Genomic DNA, 25690 nt, shown 5'->3' with positions numbered 1-25690 from the left:
AAAGTACAAATGTGTGTGTGTGTGTGTACATATATATATATACACACATATATATATATATAGAGGTATTCTGAGTGATGAAGAGCCAGTTTCCTTAATAACTTTAGAACTTTTAAAATTGATTTGACAGTCTCTATAATTTCTGTGTATGAGCTGAACTGTTTTCTCTAGTACATATCAAACCTGTATGCTTCTCAAGTCTATTTTAGAAAATAATGAAACAGTACAGTTAAAATATTTACTGCTTTTATTATTCTCATTTAAGTGTGTTAAAGTTGGTACAGATGACAAGACAGGGATGGAGTTGATAGTATTTCCCCTTTCTGACCTTCATGACTTCAGTCTTCCATAGCTGCTGTGGGATTTCAGGGCTTCAGCTATTGCACAGAATCAGCTCTTGTATTATGTAGTCCCTGTTCAGGAAGTAGCAGAAAATGTAGAAGGTCTTCCTTTAAATATCATATCAGTGTTGACGCATGTAATTACATTTAGTAAGCTTATATTGTACTGTCTAATTTTTGATGGTTTACTGTTCAATTCTTACAAGTAATCTGACTGCAGCTTATCTAACTTTAAGTTCAGTGTATTTTGATTAGCTCCCAATGCTGTAAACTAGAACTATACTTTCAGTAAAAGCATACCTCAAGTTTCTTTCCTTTTTTGAAACAAAATTGTTTGGGGACTAATGAATTAGATTCTTAATGGTATTGGCTCCTGCACACTGAAATACTATACAGGGGTGCAGTGAATATATTCTAAGTAGCTGTGCCACACTTCCCAATTATATGTAAGATATAGTGCATGAATTGAACTGGCCTTTCATCTCTGGTTTTGTAGCCGAAGATCAATTATAAGCAGTTCTTCTGTGCTACCAGCTGTACATTACAAGGTAAAGTGGTGTATACAAGGAAAGGTTGATCAGTAATCTGCAGTGAATTGGGCCCCACAGCAGGTTGCCGGGGAGACATGCTCCAGCTGTCTTCTAGGGAAAAATATGGGGATGAAATATGATGTGATTAAAATGATTCAGGCTTTGGCTGGTATGTTGCTTTCAGTACAGTAGAAGTAGATGCTGATTGCAAATTCTGAACAATCACGCATAGAAACGTTGAGGCCCTGGATTTCTTCCTGCTATGAGTGAGCACTTGCAACTGAAGACTCTCTGGTTTTAAAAAGCTGTATGAAACGGATGGTTTTTTGAATACATTTGATTTTACTTGGGGATGATAGACAAAATTCTTTCACTAGGTTAAATACTTTCAGATAATTTAGTACTGTACAGCACTGATTTTTTTTTTGGGGGGGGGGGGAGAACAACCTTAACATAATTACAGAATTGAGGAGAAGACTGATTCTTGATATAAAAATACAGTCTGTGAATAACTGTCTCATCAGAAAGTGTAGCCTTGCCCTCTTTGTAGGTATTTTCCTTTGAGGTGCTTAGTTGTTTTTTAGTAATCAGTAGTGTTTCTAGGTGTATGGGAGAAATGGAAGGTCAATCTTCTAGATGTGTCAAGCTGTCAAAGTAGACTGTATTATAATTTGAAATTGATGTTGTACAAGATTTTATGCTAATGAAGAGTTAAATGTCATGACGAGCAGTAGGATTTTCAGAAATTGCCTGGAGTAGTCTCTTTCAAGAAAATGGTGTTCAAGGTGCCACAGAACTGATTCCAAATGGCCACAGAGGTAGAGTCCAGCATCCTGCTAAGTGGTCTCCCTCATGTGAAGTGCTTGTCTTTTCTCCAGTCTTGTACCTCGTGTTTATAAGTTATTGCCTGTTTGTGTTCTGGCAGCAATGCAGAGCACAGGTTAACAAGTGCTGAAAAATTTATGTTTGTTTTATTATTTTTTTAAATAGTTTTTGAAATACATTAAGTATCAGGCTCGTTTTTCTTCTGTGAATCTGAAATGAAGAATATCATTCTGTAGTGTAACTGAGGACTTATTTTCCCAGATCAAAGTATTTTAGAACGTGTTCAACGGGAGAACACTTTACTATAGAGGTGAGTGCTCACATTTATAGCACATTGCAAGCATATTGCAATGTGTTTGCTGTGGGGGGAGGGGGGTGTCTATTTTTCTTTTTCCTGGCAATTTAAGTGTAGGATATTTAGTTCCTGACTGCATGAATCTGATCTACAAAAAGCTAGTCAGCTGAAGTTTCTTTATAGTTATCCATTTTGTTTGGTACACGTGTCCTTTCTCGGCCACTGAGTATCTTTTTGCCAAGGTTGCTGTAAAGTTAATTTGTATAATCTGAGGTTCTCAGAATAACCTGATTTACTTTCTCTGATATATCTTATGATCTAAAAGTCCAAGACCTTTCAGATACATCCCTTTACTGAGGATAGCAATAATAATAGTAATCACTGTTTTGGATTTCAGGAAAAGGAATGTTTCGTGATGTGTTGTACTGAATTGTAAAGATTGTTTACTTTTTTTTTTCTGCAGTTTGAGAACCTAGTGGAAAGTGATGAGGTGGGTACTAGGATCATAACGTGAAATCTGCTAGGACAGTATATTCACTTTAAAAATGATTCCAAAGTCTTCCTCTTACTTCATGGTATGTTAACCTGCTTAGACTTAAGTTGCTAGGAGGATTTACTTTTGAGTTTTGCTTGCCCTACAAATAAATAATTTAACACTTTGGAAGAGAGGAAGACCTGAGAGAAGAGAAATCCAATGCAGGGCAGCCTCAGGACATTGTCTATAGTGCTGTCTTCCCCCAAAGGACTTTTAGAAGACAAAAATCAAAGATAAACAGAAAAACAGGGACCTGAAAGAGAATTTGCTCTTGGTATAACTCTTGTATAAGATTCATCAAATGCTTTGTATCTGAGCCAAAAGGAACATGAGTTGTTTTGCTAAGGAAAATGCTGGGAGCACTCTCTCCTGAAAATTATGGGTAAACTCTCTGAAGCGGAGTTTCAGGAAAAAAAGAAGAGTAGACCTTCACTGCTAATTTAATAAACCATTAACTTCTTTCATTAGCTTGATAATGGCAAAAAGTGTTTTCAGTATTCTGTCGTGTATTTTAAAAACATGAAGACTAATAGTTTGGTTCCTCAAGTACAGCAACAGAATGCTTATTTTCATTTGGAAGCCCCTTTATTTGTTTTACTTATAGAGTCATCCAATTCAGTTGGTTATGTAACAAGATTCTTTGGAATTCCAAATAAAGATGATAAATAAGGGGAGATATTCCCTCCGATTGTAAAAGCAGTATATGGGGGAAAATATATAATTTTTTCCCTGTCTTAAAATCGATTGATTAACAGGATTCTTAAAAACTTAGACTTTTTGTTTGTTTGTGTGTTTTTAACAGGGGGAAAGCCCAGGAAGCAGTCCCAGGTAAGACTTTGAGATTCAGGACCTCTCTTTTCTCTCTGCTCTCCCATTGTGATTGTTAAATTCATGAGATTTCCCGTAAAAGCCCTCTCTGTCTTTTCAGTTATCGGCTGTGTGGAAAGAATATATGTCTTACTAACTTTAATGTTTTGCATTTTAGATTTTAATGCATCTTGCAAAAACTGTACATGACGGTCAAAATAGAATGTTGTAAAGAAAGTTTTTATTGTTCCCAGTATCAGTATTTAAAGTTACACAGGTGTTAGGACTGAAGATTCAGTGGATTTTTTTTGTAAGCATATTAATATTTCTGTAAGCAATAGTTACTGAGATAGGTAACATATGTGAACACTGAAGCGTGCACTTTGGTTGCCTAATTCTAGATATTTTGTATTACTTCAGCTTAATAGTTCCCAAAATGTTGATCTCTAGCCAGCACTTCTGGAAAAGCTGTTGGATATAGCAGACCTCGTAATTACTATATCACTTTGGTAATTTTGTTTGTTAAGTATACATAAAGTAGAGAACAGATGAAAGAGGAACAATTAAATCTGGGTGACCAGAACAAATAAGAAAATAGTGAGACTTGCATAACAATGACAGTTTAACTATTCTACTCTCATAGTCCTTTTAACAAAACATGTTTTGGGAATATGCTTTCTTTAAAGATAGAGATAATGCTCTACAGAGGGAAGGAGAGATAGTGACTGGTCTTGAGTAAACTAGAACTTTGGAACTCTGGGCTTAGGAGAGGTAAGACAAATGCACAGCTTGTTGAATTTAGATTAAAGGACCAGTCAAGAAAGGCTATATGAATATACTTAAATTACTTTTGCAAGTTAGAGTTGCTGTGAACAAATAATAGTTGCAGTCTTTTTGTGTTCATGCCACACTTTTAGGCCTCTGACTGAGGAAGAAATTGCTGACTTGAAAGACAGACAGTATGACTCCATTGCTGAAAAGCAGAGAGCTGTTGATATGAAACTTCAGTCAGAGGTAAACAGTTATGATGACTAGTGTGGTGTGGGGGGTAGTTTTGTTTTGTTTTTTTTCTTTTAAAGTATTTAATCTTAACCGTGAATGCAGTGAGATCTTATTCACATGAACAAAACAATGTGTTTGGGTTCCTCTCTTGGGGTTTTTATAGTCTACAAGATACCCAAGGAGATTGACTGCTGTGAAATTAAGTTTGCATCAGAGATTTTTTCCATCAATCTCTCAGACAACAAATTGAATAAATAGGCTAGTTATTTGTTCATAATGGTTAAACCATAATTCTTTTCATATAAAAGGCAAAACAGGCAGGATACTTGATTCAGCTTTTCCTATGCTTAGTTTGTTTAGAGCTTTTTCTTAAGCAGGGAACCTAATTTGTCATCTTTTTCAATGTTGCAGCAATTAGTGGACTATGAAGTGGAATACAATATAGAAATTAAGAATGATTTTGAATGAAGTACTAATGAAATATGTGTTTGAAAAGTGTTAAGCCTTTCACTGTGCAGTTCATAATATAATGCGACCATGCATTTACAGCAATTCACTATTCTCCTAGTAATAATGTTTGTTTAATAGGATAATGTTTAGTTATCTACATTTTGTGGGATTTTTGGTGGGGGGAGCTATCAAATTCTGTTTAATGAAGAAAAATGGTTTAGCTATAGTCTATTTTATTTTATTTTTATTTTCTAGTAGCTCTTTTTTTAATTTATTGGAGTTACAGTTTTATTCATAGGAAGATTAGATAGGTTCTACTTTTGTTAACCCTTACTATTTTGTTCATATACAGTTAGCCTTACAAGAGGAGAAGTTAAGAATAGAAGAGGAGGCTTTATATGCTGCACAACGTGAAGCAGCCAGGGCAGCAAAGCAGAAAAAGCTCTTGGAGGTGAGGGGAAAAAGACCCCAATATATATCAGAGCTTCTGTTCTGTTCTTGTGTATACAGACTTTCCTAATGTCCTTTACATCCAAGAAAACGTAATGAGGAAATTGCTTTGATTTGGCTTGTAAATTCCAGTGGAGAAAGAAAGAGAAATATCTGATTTAAAAGTACAACTGACTGGGATAACTGAAAAATGAACAAAATTGTTTGAAACAACTTGTGACACTGAGTACGGATCTTGAATGAGAGATCTAAAAAAACAAACAGAATTAGCTTAACAGACTTATGACATATAAAATTAACTGCTCTTCATATAAAGTGTTCTGTGATTGTCTTCTAATGGAAAACCTTGAAATTAAGTGCACATGATGATATCCTCACATTTATAGAATACACTTCATATATTTATATGTGCTTAATTTTTCCCATTCTGTATTACTTGTGTTAACATGAAGAGAAAGCGTTTCTGAATCATCTGTATTCATGGGCCAGAGGTTGGACTAGATGACCTCCTAAGGTCCCTTCCAACCTGAATTGTTCTGTGATTCTGTGATTTTATTCATAGTAGCCAAAGTCCAGTAATAAGTACTTAACAGTAGCAGTGTGTTGTTTTGGGGGGATTTTTTTTTTGTTTTGTTTTGAATGTCTCTGTGCCTACTTTTAGATGCCCAGTGTCTGTGGAACTTGGTCAAGCAAAACAAAAGCCAAGTTATGTTTTCCTGCTTATTCAAAAACATGCTGCTCTGTCTCCTGGAAGTACTTATGACTGATTTTTTTTTTCTGTTGAAGCTTAAAGAATTACCTATTTTTAACCTCTGGTTATCAGTGCATTCAATACATACACTATACTAATAAGATGGAAAAATACAGAGTCTTGCACAAATTTCAGGTTGCCAGAAACATGCAAATTAAAAAGAACACTTTCAGAATTGTCACTGTCTGGTAATATATAATGTATATGGCTACATTTGTAGCATGTTCAAGGAAACAGTCTATGGGACATGTGGTATACATATGATTGCAAGTAATTTTTTAAGTTCAGATTTACAGTCCTTGAAAGAAAAGATTTCTGGAATCTGCAGTAGCTATAGGGGAATATCTTTAACCCTACCGTATTGTCTGTATTGAAAAGTGAATGAATTGAAAACTGTTACTTTCAGACCAATGGTCATGACTCAGTGTTCATCTAATAATTATATTGTTAAATATAGCTCATGTCTTATTTCAGATTTCTATCTTCTTGGCATTTAGGGTGGAGGGGTTGATTCTTTTTCTTTTTGCTTGCTTCTGTTTTTTAAAGTAGTTTTTCATCTATTTGAAATCAGCAAAAATAATTAGTTTTATATTCAAGTCTTTAGGTGTTTTGTGGAAATCCTGTGAGACAAGTGCTGTTTTTCCCTGTCTTCCTGTTTTCTAGTCAGGACCTAATATAGACTATAATACGAGATTTTAATTTCCTCCCCTTATAGGACTAGTACCATTTATGTTCTTTACAAATAATCTCCCCCAAACAACCATAAGGATTTCTAAGAAAGCATTTTTGTATGGATATGCTACATAAACTAGAAGCCATTTTTAAAAACATATATTTGCTGTTTATGGGCAGACATCCATCAAATGAAAACAACCTTTTCATTGGAAAGATGGCATCTTCTTAAAACAAATTTGACTTGCTTATGTTGCTCAGATAGTTGTCAGGGAATTTAACAGTGGAGAATATTAACACAGGTGTATCCTGGAATTTCTAGTGCTGGATATTTGTATGTGACCTAACAAAATGAGTAGATAACTTAAAATCCAGTATGATGCAGGTATGTGAATTTAAAAAAGAAATTGCTGCATATATCAGAAACTGATTTTCCTGGCTTGTTTAACTATATGTTGGTGTCAAATTCCTGGCTCTTTCTCCCTGCTTACTTAACTCTTCTTGCCTGTAACTACTATTAGGTGATATTTCTACTTTTTCTACAACTTCTCAACTCCCCACCAGATTTAATCTATTTGTTCTGATGCTTGTTTAAATACTTAAAATGGAATTTTGCCAAGAAATGAAGCTATCGTCATCTTGGGATTGAAAATAGTAGTTGATAAAATGCAAATGCATTTTTTTTAACAAGACTGTTTACCTAGCTAAGAGCAGTTCTTAGCTAAGGTTTGAAATTGAAGAGTCTGGTTTGTTTGTCCCTTTTTTTCTCTTTCAGGGACAGATCCATTAATGCTGAGAGTAGATTTTCAGAAAACATGGTAGCTAGATATGTCAGATTTTCCTATGAAACTAGCTTGTTCATTTTTTATGTTAAATTTTGCCATAATCAGAGTGAAAAATTACTGTATCATAACTAATTTACTTTTCATTGCATGGCAAATGTGCCCAGTTCTTATATTCTTATTTTTTTCAAGACAAGGAAAAGAAACTTGAGTCAAATTCAAACCCAAAAACTTCAAGAAATAGAACCACCCTACTTCTTTGACATCAGTTGTTCCTCTTACGAGTGCAAAATGAATGCTTATATTGGTTTGTCTTGCGTTTTTCACTCTGTTTCTGCCTAGTTTTGTCCCAGCAAAGCTATAAAGCTTTTATTATTATAAATGAATCACTTTGTGCTGATGCAGGCAACCAGAAGGGATGACAATATTCCTTTGAGCAGCAGTAGAGGGACCTGTAAGATTTTTTTTTTTTTTTTTTTTAATGCTAGATTGAGTTACTGACTTGTTCTTGTGCATAGAACAGAACAAATCCAACAAAACTGAAGGATTAACTTTGATGAAAATATTTGCAAGTTATGAGAAATAAGTGGTGTTCATATGTTTCTAGACAAAATGATGATTCTCGATTGTGCACAAAATAGGTTAATAGAGGCACACTCTATTCACAATACCTTCTTTTAGATAAAGATTATGATGCAGTTTCGAAGATTGAGAACAATGCTACTTGTATGTAACAGTCACTTCAGTCTTACTAAATTTGATCTTTATTAGAGTGAAAGTCAGTCTTTCCGTAAGCTATACTTTGTTCCAAGTTGAGGAAGAATAATGTTCCTTCTGATATCACAGTTAAGAGAATGCTCAGGCTATTGAGTATATTTCCAAGTGATTGTCATCAGCAGTTTTCAACAGTTTATTTCTTTTGGTAGCAGCATAGACTGCAAAGGATAACACAGAGAACGCATGCTGTTAATAATGGAGAATATCAAAGGTAAGATACAAAATGTTAATAACGATAATCAAGAACCAAAACTTTCTTTACTTCTGTTCCTCATCCCCCACCCCAAAAAAAACTTTTTTTTTTTTTTTTTTGGACACTTAAAAATGCAGCATTTCTAAGACAATTTTGTTTTTGTTCTGCTTAGTTTTCTCCTTTGAACCAAGTAGTTACTTATGCATACTTGATGCTATTAATCTGCAAATGTTGAGGTAGATTGTATTCATTCTGGTGTTCACGAGAGTTATTAGAATGATGCATGCAAAATTGATGCTACTGCCACAGGAAGAGTTGCTTTGTGATAGAAGTTAAGATAATTAATTTCTAAATGGAGTTACTCCTAAAAATTGAGTAGATATTCAGATTGGAAGAGGATTGATAAGTAGGAATGGAAAGGAATTCTGTGGATTATTTAATAAAGATTGAAGTTAAAGCTGTATGTACTTTGTAGCTTAGAAGAGGCTATGAACAGTTTCTTTAAAATTTTGAACAGTAGGATACCTGGATAAGATTTTTAATAGTGTCCTTAGAAATTTATAAAGCTAAAAGCAATAGATTTAAGTGCATTGTTTTTACAGTTCTGTTGCAGAGGAAGATCTTGATTCCTTCCTGAGAAATACAAAATTCCAGTATGAAGCTTTTCGAAGTAGTAGTAAGTCTTTCTTTTTTATATATGTTTTTAAATGTAAAGTGACTCTGAGGAGCACAGTGTGTTTTTTGGTTTGTTTGTTTTGTTTTTTGGGTTTTTTTTTTCTTGTTTTTTTCCATAAGAATAATCATTCTTACGTTCCTATCCCTGTGGGGTTTTTTTAGAAAAAGTAATAATAAAATCAGGCAGGAATTCATTTCCCTCTTGAATTCCTGATGCCTCATGGCTCAAAAAGCACAGCATATACAACTTCTCACAGCTATTCCAGTTTTCAAAGGCAAATTCTGTAAGCAAACAAGTCCTTTGCACGGATTTCATGTTACTAAGACTTTCCAGCCATCTGTGTAGAGACAATAACCTGCAGTGATTTTTTTTTTTCTTGTAAAACCTAGGTGTTTTTGAAGATGTGAATGTGTATGTATATAGTTATTTTTAACCATTTCTTAGCAAAATACACTAATTGTTAATTCTTTTTTTCTAGTGAAGAGTAAAAGAGGATTTAGCTGCCTATATTTAAAAATTCCATAGTACTATGGTTCCTATAACAACTTACAGGAAAACAATTTTGTAAATTATCTCTAAGCTTGATGGGAGTTCTTGTTAGTCAGCAAAACGTTGAGGGCTGATGGTAGTTTTGGGGAAACACTGCCTGTAGTTTTTTTTGTTGTTGTTGTTGCAAATCCTTGTACGAGTCCATCATACTAAATTCCTCTGTAGTTCTAATTAGACTCAGTGTTGTTAAGTGTCTCCTATAATCTTTTAATAATGTATGCCATTAAAAAGCTACTGTGTACTCTTTGAAATGACAAAGTTTTTTTTCAGATATGCTTGAGGTTTAAAGTCACAGAGCACAACAAACCTTTTTCAAAAGTGTAGTTTTACATGTTGAATCTCAAATCTAGTATACTTGCAATTAAAAAAAATATTTTTGATGTAGGACTTTCATCTGATGCTACAGTACTGACACCAAATACAGAGAGCAGTTGTGACTTAATGACTAAAACAAAATCAACAAGTGGAAATGATGACAGCACTTCACTAGATTTAGAGTGGGAAGATGAAGAAGGTATTTATTATCTCATTCAATTTCATTATGAACTTACAGATCAAAAATGCTGACAGTTTTAACTAGGATGGTTGTAAATTTGTCACTTCTATAAGTGAAGGTGGCTTAATGCTTTCTTTCTATTCATGGCGTTTTTTTCAAGTATGTACTGACTGAATAGTCATAAATGATTTTTAGTTAGATCAAAATAAACAGTTTTCTATCTAATAAATCAATTCATTTATTTGGACTCTTCAGTAAATCTGTTTTCCTGCACATTGTGGCACCATGACTTGTAGTAAATCCATGACAAAACTAATTGTAAAGAAGTGCTGCCCTCTTAAGAGTCAAAAGCAACAGGAACAGCTTGTTCTTTGTTTTACTATGTACAGTCAAGAGTCTCTGACTGACAAGTTTCAGGAAGCATTGATTCTTTTAAACCCTAATTACTTTTATTGTAACTTCCACTGGAAACTTTTCTAAAGTCTGCATTCCAGATGAGTACCCTACAGATGAGTACTCTAACTATTCTAACTGCTGCTGCTGTTTTGTTACAGATGTTTTCTGTGCTCTTTGCAGGTATACTAAAAACTTGTCTGTATTTCAAAGTGCATCCGAAATTTTGAAACTGATGCCTTCAAGGCTGCCAAAAATAAACTAAGATTTTTTCTTTAACCTATATGTAAAAGAAATTATTTCTACTTAAGAGAATTTGTTTTTTTCACAGCTTGTGTATATTTCAAAAATCTAGCACTGTCAAGAAAAGTAAAATGTCTAGTTCACAAACCCAGTTTTGACATACAATCTTTTGCCAGATTTTCCTAGAAATACTAGTCCTATTTTTTAGGTAGTGTGTGCAAGAGCTATTAGCATTCTAGAAGAACTGAAATTCAAGCAATACCATATATACTGAAGTACACTGGATTTTACTTTGGTAGGAATTAGCACCAGTGCAGAAACAGCATTCTGGGAACACTTTATTGTACTCTATGCTTGAGAAATGGGCAAGTTGCATTCTTTGTTTTTTACAGATTGAGTTGTCCTCCCACTCCTAAGTGTTAGTGTAATGCAGTATCTTTCTATGTAACTACAGAAAAGTAGACAAGAATGATATTCAGTCTTTACTAGCCATACCTGCATGCAAGATTATCATGTTTGTTTGATGGGTTGAGGATTTTGTTGAGCATGGGCTTTTATTACCCTTGCCAATGGGAGACTTAATTCTGTGTATAGAATAATAATCATTGGAGTTTGCTATTCATTGTTTTCTGCTTGACTGTATAACTTCCATGTTGATCAGGTAATGGCTCAGTCATAAGCTTAGATCAGGTTTTGAATAGTGAGTAATGAGAAGCACCCAAAAACGTCTACACACAGAAAACAAAACTGTTGCAGAGTTTTCTTTCTGATTCCTACTACTCCTTGCTGTGTAAGGGGGAAATAAATATTTAATAGTTCATGTCGTGTGACAGTGGCACATTTCTCTTCCCTAATAGCTTCAAAGTTTGACAAGTGAGAGGATTCATGAAAGACTGCTTATATTTGAGAATATAGTCTCATAATTGTTTTGATGGCTGCAAAGAAATCAGTATGGTCATTTGAAGCAAGTACCAATCCCTATTGTAAGGACTTAGAGTAGCCTTTAACACATCCTTGGTAGGTCTGGCCCAACCATCTCCCTGAAGGGGTTGACTGCCTCTTAGGGTTAAGAGGTTTAGTTACTGCATTGATTGCTGTCAAAAAGCTACTGTAGAGACTGGAAAGGAGTGTGGATAAAATAGAAACAGTAACTGTTCTGACTTGAATATGGAGTTTTGGTACAGTAATTCTGTTTTTCATTCTTTGGTGTCACATAGCGATAGCATACAGGGAATTTGTAGTACTAATGTTGTACTGACATATTTGGCAGTGTAGTTCATATGGTGTCAGCAAGAGAAACGAACAACGGCTTCAGTGAGCTATCGGTACTAAAGGAATAATCAAGTTGAAAAGCTGCTGTGTTTCAGAAAACTCATGAAACATTAACATAAAATCCACCACTTTAGTCTGGGGAAGGGAAGAAGGTACCTCTTGGATACTTTTTTTTCCCCAAGGTTCCCACCAGAAGTTACTTATATAAATGTTTTACTTACATAAATGTTTCAAATGCAATATGTAAGTTCAATTATAATTAATCACTTCACTAAGTTAGTCCAAACTTAAAAGGGGAATTTACTTAGGAAGGTACAAGGAGGGTTGAGAAAAATAATTAAGAAAGAAAGCATGTTCATATTTTTCTATTTCAGTGGTAGAGGTGGTGTTCGATACAGCACAAGAAAGTCTAACAACATACATAGTATCTCTAATGCCTTTGTGTATTTTCCTGAACAGCATTTTGCATGAATTTAAACATACGTTTCATAGAAATAGAAGACCTTTCCTATACAAATGCACCACTGTCTAAATTTTAGCTGCTGTTTAAAATGTTTCACTTGATGTTTAAGCTATTTTTCTGTGAGTTAGAGGAGTATTACTGGATTCCCCAGACCCTAGCTTTTCTAGAAATGGTACAATGCTGAAAATCTAATATTTGCATGTTCCTGTTGGAGCCCAGCAGGTTGAATACATAGGAGAAATAAATACTGAAACTGAGTTGTTTCACAGTATTCTGCGTCTTCCTCAGAGGTCTGAAAATAACATTACTAGCTATTACATTTCTTCAGGCCAAATATGGCTGCAAACTACTGACTTTACTTTTTCTAGTATTATTCAAATTAAGTGATACTGAAGAGTGAAATTAATAGAATCTGGATATCTAAAGGATTGTTGTTGTTTCTTCTAATGTTCTGATGCAAATGCAAAGACGCTTCCTTCAATTTTTTTTGCTCACAACTATGTCTTAAATTGTAGGCATGAACAGAATGATTCCAATGAGAGAACGCTCTAAAACAGAAGAAGATATTCTCCGGGCAGCACTAAAATTTAGCAACAAGAAGACTGGAAGTAATCCAGCTTCAGCCTCTGATGATTCTAATGGTTTGGAGTGGGAGAATGACTTTGTTAGTGCTGAAATGGATGATAATGGCAATTCAGAGTATGCTGGATTTGTAAATCCTGTTTTAGACTTCTCTGCATCAGATGTAAGGATATCTGACTCTGATCAACAAGACAGATAGTGAAACTTTGTGGCTCCTGTTTATGACCAAATGCTTAAAAGCGAAAGAGCACACAAAAGATACTGCTCTTACATAAGAAAAAGAAGGGAACAATGTTTTAAATCAATCAGCAAGGAATGTGAATGACTTGCTATCTGAATTAATTCAGAATTAAGTGCAATTTTATCATCTACCTTCTAAATTTTTGTGAAAACTAGGATGAATCTATTCTGTATATTTCTGGATGTCTGGTTTAATGTTAAATTATTCGCACTAATTTAAGCTTTGCTGCTTGACATGTCTATTTTAACTAGGCTTTTTTCTTCTGGATTATTTCTACTGATTTGTTTTTAAAATTCATCATTGGCCTAATGTTTATCTCGGAAGTAGTCTTAGATAATTTATCTAATACTTGAATATGGACTTTTTTATTTTTTTTTATCAATACGTGCTATGTGATTTGTTCTTAGCTATTTAGGGGGCGAAACTGGCAATTTACCATGTGTGAAATTTGTTTTGCAATTGGTTATTTTCCCTCTCTAACTTATATTCTTCCTAACCTTCTGTTTTCCTCTTTATATTTGTTTTACACTAAGCACAATTAACGTATAAACATAGTATAAATCATCAGGTTAGGTAAGAAATTGTCTTGTATAATATGCCAGACATAGTGAGAGTGTGCTAAACAGAAAACAACTATACACATTCTTTATGCTTAAAACTGAAACATTTCAGCATTATTTAATGGAGAACTAGGAAGACCAAAGTTTTGACTTCCCTCCACTTCCTCCAAAGCCTGAAACAGACCTAAAGATGTTATCACATAGCAGTTAAAATTCTTAAGTTGTGGAAGACTTGTAATTTAGGTTGATAGTTACTGAAAAGTGTTGTTCTCTAAGCAAACTGTAGAGAAGGACAGCTGCTCTGCTACTAGGTTGGAAACAACAAGAACCTAAAAACGGGATTCCTGTATCTGCATAAGACGAAGAAGGAAGAATGTCTTTTTTTCAGGTTACAAAACAGTATATTTAAGTGCTCTAGCTTTCTTGTGCCTCTTAATTGCATGGTTAATTTTCCTAATATGGGCTGAAATTCAATGGATGTTTAGTTACTGCAAATCTTGTATAATTTATTGTGTGACCTTCCCCTTATTTTAATTCAAGCTTTAAAAATTTGTTCTAGATCCTAACTGAAGAGAAGTGCAAAACAATTGTAAATCTCAAGCTTTACCCAAAGTTTTAGTAAAGCCATTCTATTCTACTGCTATTTTGTGTTGCGCTCTTGCTTCTCCCTAAATAAAGGGTTTGGGGTATAATGTCTCCATTGTGGAATAAAAGCAGCACAGTTAACTATTTAAAGCTGCATTGAATGTGCTGGTAACAGTTGCATAACTGTTTTAGATTATCTGAGTCCATATAATGTCAGGGTCACTATAATGCAGTCCTCTTCATGTTATTTTAGCTTAAATAAAAATACTGGATATTTGGATTAAATATGTACATATATTGACATTAACAAACATCCTTTTGTTGATAACATTCTTTTTTTTAATTTAAACTGTAGCTATGTCATTGGAAATATTCAGTGTAGTTATCTACATTTGCATTGCTTGTAATACGCTTTTTAAAAAAATTGTACACATCCAATGTATATTTTTGGTTTGGCATTAGCTATTCCTGTCTAACTTTTCCTAACATGTATTCATATGATAACCTATTGAAAGTAAGACAGCTTTCTCAACATGTAAATAAACACTTTTTTACTTGATGAAACTGTAACTTATTTTGCAGTGGTCACTACTTTTCCTTGCCAGTGAACTTCAGGTTAACTTGTCCTGACCATGCTTGAGGGGAAGTAACCTTAGCTGACAATCTTGCTTTGAAAAATGAGCACAGCATTTAGCAAAAAGGAAGTTTTAACTTCAACTGAAGGTTTCTACTGTAATGTATGTGTGTTGAAGCCATAGTTAATAGCATTCGACTTCTCAGAATTCAGTGAATCACTGAATTTATGAAATTTTCGTCAGTATTTGCTAAAACAGTTTAAAAGTTGAAGGATGATATAAACTGCTTCTGTAAAATAGTGCAACAGTACTGTAAATTATATATATCTGTACAAACTTAAAATGCTATAATTAAAGTAATTTTGAAAAAAATGTTTAATTCAGGATCTGTATTGTACTCATCTTCCATTCCCCCATCATTTTTTCTAATCTGAAGACAATTGATAATCAATAGAAACACTTCAGCTGTTCTAAAAAGAGATACCCCTTTCATTTGAGAAAGGCTTTAATTTTATAGCTTTAATTTGCCTTTTGCAAAAGTAAATTCCACTTAGCTTGGAAAAACTAGGTACAGTATTTCAGCTTTGTCAGCAGGGACAGTATTTTGGGGAGTTTCTAGCTAAGGCACTATTACAGCTTGTAATTGCTGTTAGGAGGATGACTAAGTGTCAGTAGTGTTTTGGGTTTTAATATCTTCTCTCATGTCAATCTTAAATTTTGGCATTTTATCTCTTTTGGGACTCTCATTTCATATACAGTGAAAGCTGCATATGAAGATGAATTATTAAAAATGTAATCCAGAATTACCTGTGCATGAGAATTGCTAAGGAAACTTTTAATAAATGATTAGCTGTATCATTACTGAACTTGAGAGATGTTGCTTTGGCAAGGAAGCTCCAACAAGATGCAGTAATAGAGGACTTAAGGAACTTTGAGTACGGAACCCTGCTCTTGCCAAAAACAAGAAGCTGTACTCTCATTACAAGAGTAGGTTTATCTGCCCTTTGTGTTACGAAGCAGCTTCCGGTCCTCATGACTGCATTAGCTAGTGTACCATTTTAGTGGACGTACCTGATTGTACCTGTGTGTAGGAGATAGTGGCTTTTACAGGAAATTATCTTACTTCTGTGGAAAGAGTTTTATTGAATTATTCATGTGCTGCTTATACATATAGAAGGCTTCTATGCTAAATTTTTTTTTTACGCTAAGAAGTTTTGAGCAAAAGTTCATTATCATTGAGGCTATACCATCGTTGAACAGAAAATCGTTCGACACAATTATTAGGGCAGTCTATTAAGAGTTACTTAAGTGCAAAATTGATGTTTCAGTGTTGTGTTTTAATATTCCATAATTGTAAATACAAATTGTAAAATTCCATAGGTAGCCTGACCCAAGTGAAAAATTATAAAAAGTGTTACCTATTGCATGTAATATTTCTTAGAATTAAGTCTGTAGTACATGACTAATGGCAGTCTCCAGGAAAAAGATCAAGGAGGTAGAGAAGAGAATTCACACTGATCATCTGGTAGATACAAAATGTGTACCTTCAGGAGCTAAGCTAAATTCTGGAAAACAGAAGGTTTCAGTTGCATTGCACTTTCAAGTGATTTCAACTGACAACCTTATATAGCTTCCTATTAACTTTCCTGGCTTGGCATCGTATTCCCAGGTGCCTAATTTTCTTGTATTTCCTATGTGTCTAAACTTGGAACAATACTAAAAATAACCACCTAAAAATAATAAAGTATAACATGAGGCTGCCTACATTGAATTAAAATCTTTGTAAACTTGATTTCTCCCTGCTTCCCTTTTTGTGGGGTAAGACCTGTTTCTATGAACTGTTGAGTAAATTTCAAAACTTGTAAATTTGAAATCATTTCCCTACATTTAATGACAAAGTTTGAAAGTTCATAGAAACAGTGTGCCAATATTCTCTTCTATAATACATATTGTGATAGAAAAGTACTTTGTGATGAAAAAAATATTTTCATTCTGTTCTATCAAAATTGTTCTCATCATGGCTGCCTGGTTTTGGAGTTGCTTTGATATAAATGATTTTAGTTCTAGATATTAAAATACATTTAAGAACAGCTCTATGTAACAGTATCTTTAACGTCTTGAAATTTCATGAAGATTGCCCAGATTTACTAAGAATGAGTCACTGATATTTTCTTATGTTAGCAGGCAATCATTAGCAATTAATGACTGTTAGAGGTAATCATCAGGTGTGTGTTTTCCTTCCAGTGTTTTCTGGACTGACATGTTATAGAACTGGTGACTACAATTTCTCAACTGTGGTGGTTTTTTTATATTTGTTTTGCAGAAAATGATAGCATTCTTAGGACTTTGGAAGGAATCATAATAAAGTAAGTCTTTTTATTATTTTTTTATGATCATCAATGCTGTGAGAGACTGTGCTGGTTTTTGGTGTAGCTCAAGGCACCTGTATGAATAGGCTAAATCAAGCAAGAATGTGTATTTTTTTTTGATGACAATGTCTCCAATTTTTGCAGTTACGTAAGTACTAGACTCAAGGCTGTTTTCGATGATATAAATTAAGAATAACTCAGTGAAGGCACCTCAAGACATACACGAGAGGACCTTAAAGCCAACTGTTTAAATTTTCACAATTTCCATTAGATGCCTAGTCTAAAGCCTTTGAAATCTGTGGGAATGTTTTCAGCAAGCTTTTAAGTCAGGCTCAGAGTGCTTTTAGCAGTGACAAAGTGAGGAAGGCAGCATAGCTTATCATGAGACAACCAAGCTATAGGAAAGTAAGTGCTACAAAATTAGTACATAGTAATGCATCTGATGCTGTCCTGTAGTTATATGATCCCTGACTTCCCAAACAGCAAGTACTCACAATTTTAAAAGCTGCAAGCAGACAGTGGAACCCTTAGGAGCAATTTAGTTTTGTCCTATGTATCAAAATGACTCCTGGATGAACTGCTTCAAAATAACTGTTCAACTTATTCATCAGTGACCTGGATGAAGGGACAGAGTGCCTCCTCAGCAAGTTTGCTGACAATACCAAACTGGGAGGAGTGGCTGATCCACTAGAAGGCTGTGCTGCCATTCGGAGAGACCTGGACAGGCTTGGGGGGGGGGGGGGGTTGAGCAAACACTGGCACAGGTTGCCCAGAGAGGTTGTGGAGTCTCCTTCTCTGGAGATATTCAAAACCCACCTGGACGTGATCCTGTGCAACATGCTCTAGGTGACCCTGCTTGAGCAGAAGTGTTGGACTACATGATCTCCAGAGTCCCTTCTAACCTCAACCATTCTGTGATTCTGCAAAAATTTTCATACCACCAGTGCCAGCTTCTCATTTATCTAAAATTCTATGCAGTGCAACTTTCTTCAGGTTTATACCTCAACCTGCATGTCTGGCTGTGCACTCATGGCCATCAGCTGCTCCCAGTGAAATGTAGCCAAATGCTTAGGAGACAGCACAAAGATGGCTAATAAGCTAACAGTTACACATCTGTGTAATGTGCCCTTACCTGCATTTTAATGTATTTACCTCTTGTATTTTCACAGGCAAAAGTAACTGGATTTTCTCTTTACGCTGCATTTCTCCTTAGTGTATTGCCATGCTCTTCAGTGACTTCTTTAGCCAGGACATCTTCTAGGAGTAAGCTTCTAAATTAAACACTTTTCAAGTCAGTTGATACTGTTACTGTTTTCCTCTTTGAGTCAAACTAATACATCTGCTATTTAAGTCAACAGAGTGATAGGATTCTCCTAAGAGATTAATCATTTTTTGGTATGTATTTTATGGTTGATTCTCACCCAGCTACATATAGTTTTAGAAATGATTAGGGTTTGGAAAACATTGGGTTTTGGTTTTTTTTTTTCTATTCCCAAGATAAATATTTTTCCCCAGTTCCTGGAGATGTGTCTATTCAATGTTCCACCGCAGTTCTGTTGATGTCCAGAGTCCCTCTAGACAGAGTGAATGCAGAATGTACAACAAGATGCAGCACTGTGTACTCTGCAGAGCCGACGAAGGTTTTCTCGGGTAAGCAACTACTGTTTTTAGAGACTTGGTTTTATAACACACTTGAAAACTCGAGCTTGATGTCATTTTTTCTGCAGATAATAGCACCAAATATGGAAGCAATTTATATGACTAGTGGCATAGACTAATTTTGTGTGGGACAGGGCCAGTGAATAGAAATTGCTTACTACTACTACTACTTAGTGGTAGTTTTAGCAATCTGTTTTTGAAAGCCAAAGCATTACAAAACAGGAACTTGCATGTCATCGCTAATAACTTAATAGCACTAATAGGAACAGTGCAAAACAAACATTCCCTCCTCTCTTGGACACTACACATTTTATGAGGGGTTGATTGCAGACAGAAGATGATACATGTATGAGCTTGTGTAAGATTGTGCTTTCATCTTGCTTTCTTTTTCTAGACAGAGCTTGTATTTGTCATTACTTGCATCTCTAATTAAAGAGCAGAAAGACTCGGGTCAAAAGCGTTTAAAAGCCAACCAGGCTGTCTCAAAGAGTAGAAAATTTGGGAAACAAGGCATTTTTGGTAAGGGCGCAACCAACAGAACAACAAAATCCTATATAAGCCGATGTTTAGTTCTCATTGTCTCTCTAGTGACTTGCTTTCTCTTGTAGTTGCTCGCCTTAATCTCAGATAATGCTATGTAATTTTCCTTTCAGTTATACTTCTGGCTTTCTTGCACTTGTAAAGATTATTGTTGAAATGCATTCCTAATATTTAGGTGGATAAAATGTTTAGGGCACCTAAAATGTAAACTCTATCTCAGGATTCCCCTGACAGGTAGGTTTTAGATCGTTAGAGATGCATGGTTGATGTAAACTTCTGTCACCTCCTCAATGCTGTGTATTTGTGCAGATGGAAGTAGTTAGTGTACAGGGAAGGAGAGTGATCTACTGCATGTTTAGGATAATTAAGCTATTGAGCAGATCTAATACTTGATGATAAGATGGGTAACTCACAGGTATGTTCTTATTCTTTCCTGTATGTCTTTGAAACAACATAAAATAACTTGCCAAATTGGAGGGAAGCTCTAGTGAAATGTTAGGCACTCAAAGACATACATAACTGAAACAATTTTTGAGTACTACTGGGTATTTAACCAAAAATGTTAACTGGAAACAAAATTGTAAGCAAGGTGCTTACACTTGCTTACACTTGCTGAAAGTGTTTCAGTTAACTCTTATCTTGGAGCAGTGCCGCTTTTAGAAAGCCCAGGATATTGCCAGTAAAAATTTTTTATCTGAATTGTCCTAGGAGTTATTTTACTTACATAAGTACTTCCCAGTTACATTTGTAGAGGAAGACAAATCCTTACTGAGTAACTAAATGCATTTACTAAAAAGTTCAGCTGGATATACACATAAGACGAACACTGACATTGTATGGTTATTTACATTAACAAAAAAAAAAGCAGTTAAATTGCAAAAATATTTTTAATCCATTGAAAAAATAGAAGAAAATTCTGCAAAGTTAATGCAAACGGTAAGTAAAAAGGATGATGCTGACAAAGTGTTTCTAAGATGTAAAACCTGGAAAGTTACGATCTAGATTTAAAAATAGTGATCAGAACTTAATGTCAAAAGCATAGCACAAAATATAACAAATGTAACAAGATACCACATACCTACTCAGCTACTCAATGTTGGGGCTAAAACACCATTTGGCATGCTCAGTTGGAGCATGTAGGCCTGGTTCTTGAATTGAATCTGCTTCTGTGGACTTAAGTGTCTGTGTAAACTGGGGTCTCCCACATGCTGATGTGGCAAACAGTGGTGATCAGACAGCACACATGCCCAAAAAAGGACAGGGGCAGGAGCCTGCTTCTGTTGAAGCAATGAAATTCTGGTGCACTCATCCTGAGCACAAAGGCTAAGAGGATTGACATAACAGCAGTAAGGACTACATGATTTCAGATCCAGAAGTCATGCAGGTTTCAAATGTTTAAAATCTGATCCAGCCTCCTTTTCCTGACTAGTATGACTCATTTTCATCAGTCTCTGTTGGGCTTTTGTCTTGGGAAAGAAACAAAGAAGGGAAAGTGCCAGTCTCAGGTATGGGTTGCAGTGATGGCAGGCATTTTTCTTGTAAGAGTGGCATTTGAGCCAAATGTAAGTGAGTTTCAAAATAATCCATAGACTCTCCTTCTTGTATCTCTGTTAAGATCTGGTAGTCCCCAAAACAAATGATGCACTTCCATGGCAAGTCAGTTTTGTTCAAGTAACCCAGTTCGGTGTGGCCCACAGTCAGCTTTGTTTTCTTGCTCATGTTCTTTATCTCAAAACAAAATTCTGAGCTGTTCAGTTTTCTGTAAAACTGCAAAGAAAACTGAATCCGAGAAACACGAGAATCCATTAAGTTATATCGGCAGATATTAGGATCGCGGCCGAACACAGCCATTTCATCTGCCCGGAGCTGTTCTCGCTTATAGAAATTCAGGCAACGAAACATCCTCTTGTCATCTTGGCAAGGATGGTAAAAAGTCATGTGGAGACATGTTACTGTTTCTTCAGTATCAGCTTCTTCACAAGAGGTCATGATGACATAAGTCCTCAGAACTACGGGAAAGCAGCAAAATTCAGAGCACAGAATCAATGTAATGCCAAAAAAATGGTACTACTTCAGACTGGCACTAAAGTACTTTACATGCTATTGTTTAGTGCCTGTGTACTTACAAGAAATGATAGTAAACAATGAAACTACTGGAACAAAGATGTGGAAGTAGAACAAACCCAGTCCATGACCATCATCTTTTCCGACCGCTTTGCCAAGGATTCCACAATGGTGACTACCGCTAAATGGCAGTGACTCTTGCCAGCTATATAAAGTGAGGTTGATAGCCATCTCGTATGGATTGTGATCATTACTTAGCACTTGAGAACTCTGAAAAAAATACATGACTGCAAATTGCTACCACCTAGTTCTTCATAAGGATCTCACAAGTAGATTTATCTTTGGAAGAAATATGTCACTTAGCAGGAATGTTCTATGGACCTGTAATAGACCATTAAGTAGTAGTATCTGTGACAGTGTGCACACTGTTTTATAGGGTATTCCTTTGACTAGAAGGTATCAGACAAGTAACTTTTACAAGTGCAGTCTGACTGTAGGCAGTAATATTTCAACATTGTAAAAAGCAACATGTTGGATCTTTAATCAGATTTTACCTCTTGTATAATAAAAAATACAATGTCTAGAAATAACTGATGTGACAGTGTGTAAAATGAACCCAAAAGCTCTAATTTCAGAGGGACTTAGAGCAGGAATTGTCACCAATTCTCGTTTTTTCACTTTTGGCTCACTGCCTATCTGAAAATCTGAGCCCCAGCAATCTAGTGCAGAAATGCAGTAGGACTAAAAAATGTTATTATTGTTTTCTTTTAAAGAGCTGCTCAAATGCAGCATGGAGGTACTTGCTTATGAACTGAATTCTATTCCAAAGTCTGACTTACTTCAGTGCATCCCAGTAAAATATTAGACACACTAGAAAGCATTGCAGTCTGGTGCTCTGTACATGAACGCTGAATATTTAAAGGTAATGGACTGACAGTCTAAAGAAAGAAAAGACAGGGTAATTACAGTAGGAACCCAAGAACGAGTTGTCAGTTGCTCACCAGAGAAAAAGCTTATTAAACTGCATTATTAACAAGTAGCCATTTAAATAGAATCCTGTAGTGCAGATGTTCGCAATGTTTTTCTTTCAGATCTCCATGAGTTCCCATGAGTTCTTCTCCATGAGTTCATCACACTGATTCTGAACTTCCTCACCAGCTCTGTTCAGTGAATCATTATAAGAAGTAATTTATAATTCAATCTGTTCTGTTTTATGGCTAGGTGAATCATCACTGCAATAAGTAACTTGTAACTTCTTGCTTTTAAAGGCTAAATTGTATCAGTGTTTGTAAACAGTGAATGGTGTATCAGTGCACCTCTTCCTAGGTGAAACCTAGAATTCTCCTCCTTCTAGACTTGTAATACACTAACAACAACACTTCTGACACAAGTTTGGCTAAAGCTTAGTTTACTTTCTTAAGTAGCCTACAACAGGGCTTATACCAAGCTTAGATGATTAGAGAAACATCAAATTTCAGGTTCTCACTTTAAAGAGCTGACTTTAAACCAAACTAGAAAATATAATTTTATGCTTTTGACAAAAGTATGAATAGACTCCCTGCTTGCAGGTTATTCAGGAACAACCATCATCTACAAGACAAGCTGCCGTGGCACAAGTCTCCATTACTCATTCTGCTAGCATTCCTCAACTCCAATTAGTTGGTAGCACCTTTATGAGCTAGAGATTGACTCTTTAGCCTGACCCTGTGTTTACTTCTCCACTTTCCTGTTTTGCACCAGTTACAGGAATTGAGATGTGTTACATGAGATCAACTTTTCTCAGAGGGGAAAACCAGCTCATTTCACTTCAAAAACAGTCTGCAGAAAGAGTTTTCAGTCTCAAGACCTGGGCTGAATTTGATACTGATTTAAAAACATGTTCTTCTCCCACTAGTTTCTTTATCTATTTCTGAAGTGCATCAGTGCTGGGCAAAAAACAGACAAGAATAAAAGAAATATATTCTGAGGAATTTGCAGAGTGCACAACTGTATATAATAACATCAATGTAAAATACTGTCTTCCTTCAATTTTTTTCTAAATTTTACAAATGGTAATATGTATCAATTAGAGCAGGGGTAGGAACCTTTCCAAAAATGGTACATCAGGACATGTTCAGTGGGAAATGCTGCCTTTCTGAGAGGCAAAGATTCACAGACTGCTTCCAAAATACAGCAACACTCATTGAACTTGAATCTCAGCAGCTCCTAGACCACTGATTCAAGATCTACTCGTATGCCGTCTCAGGCACTCCGAGCCCAGTTGCTGAGGCCTGATTTAAAAGTTTATAGAAGTAGGACTGAACAGACTTTCACCTAAATCCTGAAGAAGTTTCTATTTGCCAGATTGTATGGGAGAACAAAAGGATTGTACTGGACAGGAGAAAGACTTCAAGAATTCTATCTCGAGAAGGAAGCTTTCCTTGAGTTAAAAGAAAAAAAAAATCAACATTCCTCCTGCAGCCCATTGTCCTCATACTGCCTGTATCTTCACTTGAGTCAAATGATCATGACCTCACCTCCTCGTCTTCTCTCAACATCCTCTCTTGCAGTGTGCAAAAGAGATTAGTTTGTTTTAGTGAGCGGACTTCAACCTTATTCTATCAGCTGGATTTGTTGTGCAAGCTTTATTAACTGGTTGTTCTTGGAATACTCTCTAGAGATGGAAATTACTAATTTTGCTCACACTCTATGGTGCTTTTCACTATGAGGATCTAAGTTCTTCAAAGCATTAGTGTTCAGAATGGGATTACCATTGTCCCCCTTTTTTAGATACAGATGAATGACATGGAGAAACAAGAATGAGGATACCTAACTTGACACCCTTAGGGCTCCAACCTGTTTAAGTGTCTAACAAACAATTTATTCAAGCATTTTAACTTTCTACATGCGAGTTACAGTTCAGACTGCTCTGTCTGTTTCCATAAATTAGAACATGGGGTTTCAACCTGAATACCAAGAAAATCTGTTCTGTGGCCACTTTTAATTTTAAATGACCATGAACATGGGTGGATTTTCAAGGATGTTACATAATTGCTTTAAAGCACATAGCTATGCTTTTTGTCTTCCTGAAATTCTATGCTGCAGTCACTAGAGTATCTTCTGCTGCCTGTAAGATATTACGTATGAGGCCAGCAGACAACAGCCTCTTTTTAAAGCCTCAGTTCATCCCCAAGCAGGTTCGTCCTGTGCACTGAGTCAGGTGTTTAATGCAGACAGTAAGGCATGCGCACCTAAATATACACTGTACATTACACAGCTGTACGTGGAAAACAAGTGTTTTCTAGGCAAACTACTTCTGACATTGCCTAACTTTGTAGTGCTTGCATTCTGTGAACTTAGTGTTGTTTAAAGAATAATCTTTGTTGTAATTGTACCATTTTTGCATGAATATATGCTTAAAGTGTCATTCATTCCCAGTCCCCTGTGTGCACAAATCAGACTTCCTGAACATGACTTTATGCCACTCTGAGGTATTTCAGCTGCAAAAAATCAGTTTCTCATGCTGCCGATTACAATGGAAACTTCCACAAGAGCTCAGATGCCAAAACCATGACCTAAATCAGTAATTTCTGAAAAGTCCCAGCTGACCTCAAAGCCAGTGCCATCCACAAGATGTTACAAGTGCAGAGCGCAAACAGTTGTGAACGCCTTCAAATCTTCCAGAACTGAGCAGTGACCACCGGGACATCCTTCCCCAGCGCTGGAAGCCGATCGCTGAGAACTGACAGTGACAAACTGGCACAGTCGCGACGCCACAGCCGACAAGGAGACGCGCAGTCGCGACAAGCCCACGCCCGCTCCCGAGGAGGCGCGGCTGAGCGCGAGGGCGGGGGATCCCTTCACGGCCGCCGCGCTCCCCGCCTCACGGGCTCGGCCTGCGCCCACGGTGACTGTCCCCGGGCTCTCACCTGTCCGCTGGGGGTGCGGGGTCCGCCGCGGCGCCTCCGGCCGCCTTCCGCCGTGCGCGGAGAGTGTGCGCCCGGCGTCCTTCGTGCTCCCTGCCCTCTCTGCCT

General features: G+C 36.0%; 3 protein-coding genes across 5 annotated transcripts in view; 2 read left to right on the top strand and 1 right to left on the bottom strand.

The window, feature by feature from the left end:
* The window catches only part of AP1AR (adaptor related protein complex 1 associated regulatory protein), an 18320-nt gene extending 2937 nt beyond the window's left edge, over positions 1–15383 (top strand). The window contains exons 2-10 of one of the 2 annotated variants that reach the window (XM_062574116.1): positions 1958–2006; positions 2455–2481; positions 3329–3354; positions 4251–4347; positions 5138–5236; positions 8370–8428; positions 9013–9086; positions 10021–10149; positions 13018–15383. In XM_062574116.1, the coding sequence (XP_062430100.1) occupies positions 1958–2006; positions 2455–2481; positions 3329–3354; positions 4251–4347; positions 5138–5236; positions 8370–8428; positions 9013–9086; positions 10021–10149; positions 13018–13283 (826 nt within the window). In that variant the 3' untranslated portion in view covers positions 13284–15383. Of the gene's footprint in view, positions 1–1957; positions 2007–2454; positions 2482–3328; positions 3355–4250; positions 4348–5137; positions 5237–8366; positions 8429–9012; positions 9087–10020; positions 10150–13017 lie in introns of both variants that reach the window. The other variant, XM_062574115.1, reaches the window with a different exon arrangement.
* On the bottom strand, positions 251–25690 carry TIFA (TRAF interacting protein with forkhead associated domain). 2 transcript variants are annotated; one of them, XR_009958206.1, is made up of 3 exons: positions 25586–25668; positions 20692–21622; positions 251–413 (listed from the first exon to the last, which is right to left on the bottom strand). XR_009958206.1 is itself a non-coding variant. In XM_062574118.1 (2 exons), exon 2 carries the CDS (start codon positions 21600–21602, stop codon positions 21039–21041), a length of 564 nt encoding a protein of 187 aa, XP_062430102.1. In that variant the 5' UTR covers positions 21603–21622; positions 25586–25690; the 3' UTR covers positions 20554–21038. The 2 variants fall into 2 exon arrangements, 1 of the variants encoding a protein (XP_062430102.1); XM_062574118.1 differs by lacking the exon at positions 251–413 and having other exon boundaries at positions 20554–21622; positions 25586–25690.
* Positions 25447–25690, top strand: part of ALPK1 (alpha kinase 1) — a 50953-nt gene continuing 50709 nt past the window's right edge. The window contains exon 1 of the mRNA XM_062574113.1: positions 25447–25563. The gene's annotated coding sequence lies outside the window, so the exon portion shown is untranslated. The remainder of the gene's footprint in view (positions 25564–25690) is intronic.

Source organism: Rhea pennata, chromosome 4 (assembly GCF_028389875.1).
Source record: "Rhea pennata isolate bPtePen1 chromosome 4, bPtePen1.pri, whole genome shotgun sequence".
NCBI lineage: Eukaryota > Metazoa > Chordata > Aves > Rheiformes > Rheidae > Rhea > Rhea pennata.
The sequence above is the reverse complement of the archived record's forward strand: the minus strand, read 5'-3'. Positions and strand labels throughout refer to the sequence as shown.